The sequence below is a fragment of the Acipenser ruthenus genome, chromosome 21, assembly GCF_902713425.1.
Source record: "Acipenser ruthenus chromosome 21, fAciRut3.2 maternal haplotype, whole genome shotgun sequence".
NCBI classification, from domain to species: domain Eukaryota; kingdom Metazoa; phylum Chordata; class Actinopteri; order Acipenseriformes; family Acipenseridae; genus Acipenser; species Acipenser ruthenus.
The window spans coordinates 5,074,202-5,081,498 of NC_081209.1; the positions used below are offsets into that span (position 1 = coordinate 5,074,202).

The window sequence follows — 7,297 nt, forward strand, 5'->3', positions numbered from 1 at the left end:
TCTAAAATCCCAATTCACTAAGATTACAGAGAAAAAAAATACACCCTCCTTTGAAGCCCGTTTATTGGCTGACCACTTAAAAGCCTTACAAGCACCATACTTGAGAATGGAATCAGCAAGATCTTCTAAAAGAAGGTTTAATATACATAATATACTTTAGGGCAATCTATTTTTAAATACTTCCAAGTATCACAAGCAATATCCAACTGACTTAAGGTGACATCAAAGACATTCAAGTCCTGGCAACGTAGCATTTATTTTCAGATTAATAAGTGGCTTGGTTTTAAAATAACAAAACAATAACAGAATGAATTCCCCCCAAAAATGTATAAAAAGTTAAAACTACAGGGTGAGACATATTCAGTTTTGAAGACAATTGCACACACAGAGGCCATAACATCAATTGAAACGGAAAGTTTGGTATTCTGAAATTATACTTAAACACTATTTACAAGAGCTATTATCATGCATTTGCTTAACTTTTTTGTACATTTCTAACTCCACCATCAAGAGTAAATTTAGCACCAGAATGCTACTTGATCAAAGGTTTGGAGCTCTGGTTTACATTTGATTATTTCCCAGGTTTAATCTCCTCCAGACTGGAGATTTTCCTTAAATACTGTACATTTGTACAAATACTCCACAAACTACAAAAAAATAAAATAATCACTTGTTTTATTACCCAGATGGATTCACGCTGGGTAACGTGCCATTTGGCAATTCAAACAGTAATTTTGACTGAACCATTAAACTTTACATTGCCACAATGTTCCATTCACATTTCAACAAATGAAACGATCTGTACAAGTTTTAGTACAAAAAAAGCAGAGAGACAATGTAGGAAACGCAAGGATTTTCAAAGCTCTATTGATATCTCCTCCTCCTCCTCCAAGTGGATTTTTTTAAACAACCATTGCATAACTTTTAAAAGATGTACAGAAACTGGTTGCCGAGTTGATACCAACATCACAGGCAAGTTATTTACAAATGAATGTTAATGTGAATTTTTTCTTCAATAAATTATATACCCAATGCAACAACCATGCAAGCTAGGCTACTAGCTTTTTCTAGGACTTTACATCAGAACACAAAGCTTTTACAAAGTTTCCAGCGTTGTCAAAAAGCTATGCAAAATAGGCAGAATGCAAAGGTATTAAACTGCATCCATTCCTCTCATTGAAGACCCAAAACCTAGTCCCATTCCTCTCTGTGTGTGCGTTTGTGAGCGTGCCATTTCGTACTGCACATCCAGATTCCTGAAAACTTCCTCCTGTTGCTTCAGAGTTCTTAAACCTTCCTCGTCAGTTATGGTTGGAGCTGGAATTTCATCTTCACCCTGCGAAATCAGCACAAAAATCAACAAAATTAGTCATACTGCTAAACATTAAGCTACAATGATTTGGCAAAGGCAACACAAACAGAGATATACAATTTAAGCTTGTAAATTGAAAATGTTTCTGATTTACAATCCATTCAAGTAAGCAAAGCACACTGGGAGGGGAAAAAAGTGCATTTCTCTACCATGTGTAGTTATGAATGGAAGACTAATAATAATCCTTTTCATAGTTAGAAACTGTTCAAACAGTAGCGGTTTAAACATATGCAACTCAGATATATGAAATTTAACCAGAAGTGTAGATTCACCCTTTCAGCAACCACAATACTTACTTTTATGCCCATGAGCTTTCGGAATTTAACATTTTGGTCCTTGTTCCCAAAGTTAAGCTTTTCCCACAACTCAGCAGTCTGTGATTTGTCCTAAAAAGACCAAAATAAAATAGATTAATTTGTCTTAAGGGCAAACAAAAACTAAAAAGACAAAAGTAGCAAAAACACAAAACCTGCAGATGCCCTCACCTTGATTTATATCATTTAGATTATACAAGTATTGTTGAAAGATTTATCACTGAACTACTTTTTTGTTTTCACTACTGAAAGTGAATAACTTTAAACCGCATTACATTTTGGCATCTACCTGGCATTTATTCAAATACAGTGCTTTAAGTCACTTGATAACAGTAGTATATTACAAACCCCTTCTTTTTTTCCTTGCCACAGCTTTTTCCTTTTCTTTTCTTGCTCAGCAAACTTCATTGGGTTAACTGCTGTTGGGTTATAGTAGCTAGGAACAGCTATTCCAGTCTCAGCCAGTGTTTTGGCCTGCAATGCTGCCATCTGTGCAGCCATTGCTATTTGAGGAGTCACCTGAGTTCCAGAAGCAAGGAGTGCTGCGACGTTCAGAACAGATCCTCCAGTAGCTACTGCTACACGGAAACACATACAAAAGATCAACTTCTAGCATGTACACGGTTAAACCGTAAACAATGGTACTGCACTTCATCACAACTGATGGATATCTGAAGTGGCCAGAAGTTAAAACAATGTGGCAGTTCATTTTTAATGGACAATACCAGTAATGGAACTTGACCACTATTATGACTAAGTGATTACTTGAAAAAGCAATCTGGAATTTAAATACACTTTATCAATCCCTTTTATAATTATTTTACAGCAAGTCTGTACAACATGACCTGATAAAGCGGTCAAATACACACTATAGAAAAATAATTTCTTACCGGCAACAATCTCTTGTTTCTCTACCATTTCCTTCTCCTTCTGTTCTTGTAATTTTTTGGCTCTTTCCAACCTACGAAACCAGTTTTGTTAAAAAAATAAAAAAATAAATAAATAAATAAATAAATAAATAAATAAATATTTTTAAAGCACATTAGTCTTCTTGGCTGAAAATGTTCATGTATTGCCTACTTACGATATTTATAGTTTGAAATAAACACATTGTAGGAGGCATGTCTTCAAAAAAGCAGGAATCAAACTTCTTACAAATCAAAAAAAACAAAACACAAAACATCCTACATAACACAGAATCTAAATTGCAGTACCTTCTAGCTAGTGCTTCCTGTGCATCCATTGCAGTGTTACGGCCTCGGAAAGCAGGTGGACTTGCAGTCCTACTCCGACTCCTGCTGTATCGACGTGCTTTTTCGGTTCTTTTCTTCCTCTCTCTGCAATATTAAAGCAGTATGTAAAAATTATTCAAACAATGTAGCAAGTAAAGTGTTAACAATAAAAACAGCCATAGTATAATGGAAGTGCACTGATTGAGATATTTCTCTCTCTATGAAGCAAAATGCAGCTTTAAACTCACCGGCTTTTGCTCTTGCTTCTGCTTCTGTGCCTGTGTTTGGATCGGGACCGCGAGCGTGACTTGACACGCCGTTTTCGGTCTCTACTTCTTGATCGCTTCTCCCTGCTTCTGGACCGGGATTTCTTCCTGTCTCGACTTCTGCTGCGATGCCGTCTAAAAGATTTGCAAAACAAAATTACAGTTCACCTCAATTTTCCTGTAAAGATTGTACCAATGTACAATTAGCAAACTTTATTTTCACTTGACCAGTGACCAGTATATCTTACCAGTATTTGTTGTCCTTAGTCTAGCTAGTCCATCATCAAGAACAACTATTCACATAGACCATATCATGTTTTTTTTTTTGTTTTGTTTTCAATGCAAATGTCATTTTAAAGCTCCTTGACGGTCCACTTGTTGAATGTATAGCTTGCATGCCTATGAGGTGTTAGAATGCCAGAGTATTTTCTTAGTGGTGGTCAACATGCATGCAATGGGGGGGGGGGGGGGGGGGGGCATAAGAAGTTGTGTTTTGTGTGAAACCAAGAAAACAAATGATTTTGCAGCTCAATGAACTTGCAGATCCTAAACTTGTACTCGCCTTTCCCTTGATCGAGATCTGGATAAGCTTCTACCTCTTGACAATTTCTTTTCTTTCCGCCTGTGCCTGTCTTCTCCGTTTTCAGAACTCAGCCTTTCCCGTCCCTTCTCTGTGACGTGTTCCCTATCATGTTGGTCTTCAGACTTGTGCGATTTGGAAGATTTGTCTTCAGAGTCTCTTCTTCGTGCCTGTTAAGAAGAATTTGGTTCTTTCAGGAAAATAGTGCAACAAAAAGAGTTAGTATGAAAATGGAAAAATAGCAACTCAGGCATGTAGTGAAGTATCAAGTCACTCCCTTGTACCCCCCACCCCCCAAATCAAAGTTTGATTTAAGAAAGCTTTTACTAGTATGATGTGAATATTGTTTCAAACAACCTCAATTACCCTTATTCATGTTTTAAAGTGCAAAAATAGGAGTTTTTTTTTTCTCTCTCTCATTGGGTTTGCCCACTATATTTGCCTTTAATTTTCACCTGACCCAAAACAAATGATTTTTTCTTTTACAAAAATGATAATTAAAAAAACATCTGAAATGAAAAACACTGGTTCGACATACCCCAAACCAGTGCACTGTCCTGCCTCTATTTTAATATAAAGTATTTTACCCAGCTATAAGATCTTGATGGTAATAGGCATTTTAATTAATGGTATCGTCCAGACTTTTTTTTTATATAAAGAACAAAAATCTTAAGCTGTGTAAAATTTGGTATGTACCTATTTCAGAGTCTCAATAGATCCATTTTTTGATAAGTGATGCCACTATACCACAAAAGAAACTGGTGGATTTGAAGAAATTACTGGTGACGTGTCCCCACTAAGTAGATATTAATGGGTTACATAGTTTAAAGTTCAAATCACATCAAATCCTCCGGATGAGACATAAAACTGAGGTGCTATTGTAAGCGACTCTGCAGCAGCAATTGTTGATGCATAGTTCACCCCAGTCTAAGTCGCTTTGGATAAAAGTGTCTGCTAAATGACAAATTAATAATAACATTGTCAGATTAACATAGAAATATTCTAACGTGTACATGAAGCCCATCAACGTACAAACTTTATTCTAACAGTTCCAATTGTACTTGTAGTTTTCACAGCATTTTCTTTTTCCTTTGAGGGGCAGAGTTAGGGTTGTATAAATTACTGCATATTCTGGCTTCTTGTGTACCTCTTAATGGCCACAAGTTCCTATTTTCTGTAATTATACACATATACTGGTACATGACAGAAGGCTGTTCCTGCTGTAATAATGAAGGAAGATTGACAACAAATGTTGTAGGCCAATTAGTTTTGTTAGACAGCAGTTTTACCTCTTTAAATTTACCAGAACATCACTGATTTCAATGTTTAACCAAGGTCTTTTTCAAAGAAGGTTAAATATGAGTTTGAATGACTGATAGTTACCTTTTCAGGAAGTAGGCATATAATTTTGCTATCTGAGTCTGCAGCGTCTTCAGTTCACTGTGTCTCTTCGTGCATTAGCACGCTGAGTATGATTTATTACAGAAATGTTATCATGTGATCTATATACAATAGTTACTTTTCAAAAAACGCTCCTATACTAAATACTTAACCACCAACTAAGATGTCATTTTCTAGGTTTTCAAAATTACAGTTATTTAACAAGAACATTGGGAGGTTTTTATGTTTAAAAATCATAAAAACTAAATAAAAAAGCAAAAATAAATATCTCTCTTTACCTTCATGTTGCTGAATGCAATCATGCGTTACCTGATTCCCCAATTACCAGATTTGTTATTTATGCTAAAGTTTGTCTCAAATTTGTGTTTGGTACTTACCATGTACTTTCATATTACATTACTTGGATATGATATTTAAAATACGGTAGGTAATGAAATCTAACTTAAGTGACTTATTTCATAACCTAAAGTTACAAAAATGTAATTACCTCTTTGCTCCTGCTGCAGCTTCGCTTGTGCTTCTTGTCATCTGATGAGAATACAGAAGTAGAATGGAATTAGAAATCATACTGTCACTATTTTAGAACAGATCTATCACCAATGCAGGACCATTCAGAACAGGTGTAGATACAGATGTACAATATATTGCTTTATTTTAGAACACATCAAGAATGCAACATTTGGTGGTTTATTATATTCACATACTCGACTTTCTCTTTCTGTCCCTGTCTCTTGATCGTGAACGAGATCTTGAATGGTGATGCTTTGAATTTCTTGAATACTTCGAGGATTCTGTGCTGTCCTTCTTATCCAAGTCTGGGGATGATTTCTTCACCGATGACCTCTCCTGATCTGTATCACTTGCCTGAGTTTATAATTAAACAAATACATCAATAAAAATAAAATGGATTTATTTATTATCCATTGGTCACGTGTGTTTTCTCTGGTGGATAATAAAAATCAGACCACTTGAAAGTGGAAGATAAAGACTTTTAAAACAGCAATGGAAACAGACTCCAAAATGCATAGAAGTTTATACCGTTTCATGTTTTACTGTTTAGCATCAGCGAGCACAAAAGCTTTATTTATTTACTTATAGTACACTGCGGCTAATAACGTTTATTTAATATCTAAGAATGGAACAAACACTTCTGAAACAAATGGAGGACCACTGGTACAATAACCAACTATATTGATAAACAGGAGATATAGGAAACGGTTTGACAAGCAACTGAAACTAAAAAAAAACGATTGGTTATTGTGTCCGGTGCAGATGCTGGCAAACCGAAGTGGCCTGTGTGGGTTTTTTCGTTTGTCCGTTTGTTTGTTTTTATCATGAAAATCACTTCGCGTATTTAAAAACGACCCTTATCTAAAACATTTCAAATGCAATCAAATCCACCCACACTTCGGTGGTCCGTTTCAACTTTATTTATGGAGGATTTTTCGCAGAAAGTTCGAGAACGGCCTTTCTGCCTCTAATGTACAAAACAAAGCTCTCGACATGGCTGCCATGACGCCATCTTCTTTGCCAGAGATGTCTTACATAGATATTCTCCTTTCTTTTCCGCAAAATACCACGTATTGAACTAGAACTATCGTTTTAATATGCTTCAAAGTGTCATGTACGATATACTCACCGCCATGTTTGCTTTATGCGGGGTATAAAATGTGTAAAATCCGAGCTTTCTCTGCTCCGCTCCACCTTCTCTGAGCTCAAAGCAGCAAAAGCAAACAGCCGGATGTGTAGGTACTGCTGCATTATGGGAGATTGGTTACTTTTGCACACAGGAATACGCCCTGCTATTATAAATGTGTGTTTTGGCAGCAATTCAAAAGACTAAAAATGACCCAGATTATTAAATATACTGAAACACTAGTCAGTAAATTATAAAAGGAGAACCATGGGAAAGCCATGCGTACGAGAGTATATAGAAATAACTGTGCCGTTTTTTGCAGTGGCTGCGACTGACCATCGAAAGCTTGATGTATTTTTATTTTACATTAAACGTAAAAATAGTAAATTTTACTATTACTATAATTCTTATGAAAATATTGTGTACCCTCAAATTTCAGCTACTATTAGCACTACGTACTGCGTTATTATCACAGGCGATACACGCAGTTTCGTTT

The 7,297-nt window shown here is 35.9% G+C and overlaps 1 protein-coding gene across 4 annotated transcripts; it reads right to left on the reverse strand.

Annotated features, from left to right (window-relative positions):
• Nucleotides 1–46: 46 nt before the first annotated feature.
• On the reverse strand, nt 47–6,962 carry LOC117426511 (arginine/serine-rich coiled-coil protein 2-like). Of its 4 annotated transcripts, none has more exons than XM_058994486.1 (10): nt 6,805–6,962; nt 5,870–6,029; nt 5,653–5,693; nt 3,747–3,934; nt 3,167–3,319; nt 2,901–3,023; nt 2,577–2,647; nt 2,206–2,261; nt 1,669–1,758; nt 47–1,336 (listed from the first exon to the last, which is right to left on the reverse strand). In XM_058994486.1, the coding sequence occupies exons 1-10, from the start codon at nt 6,808–6,810 to the stop codon at nt 1,154–1,156; spliced, it is 1,071 nt and encodes a 356-aa protein (XP_058850469.1). In that variant the 5' UTR covers nt 6,811–6,962; the 3' UTR covers nt 47–1,153. The 4 variants fall into 4 exon arrangements, with proteins under 4 accessions (XP_058850469.1, XP_033900048.3, XP_058850468.1 ...); XM_034044157.3 differs by having other exon boundaries at nt 2,035–2,261; XM_058994485.1 differs by having other exon boundaries at nt 2,206–2,264.
• Between the last annotated feature and the right edge of the window lie 335 nt (nt 6,963–7,297).

What these genes read in the sequence shown, in the direction of transcription:
- LOC117426511 (XM_034044156.3), bottom strand. An exon ending in GGACAGAAAGAGAAAGTCGA is followed by an intron (nt 5,694 to 5,869) that starts GTATGTGAATAT and finishes TATTCTCATCAG; the next exon opens with ATGACAAGAAGCACAAGCGA. An exon ending in GAAAGCTCATGGGCATAAAA is followed by an intron (nt 1,337 to 1,668) that starts GTAAGTATTGTG and finishes CTGATTTCGCAG; the next exon opens with GGTGAAGATGAAATTCCAGC.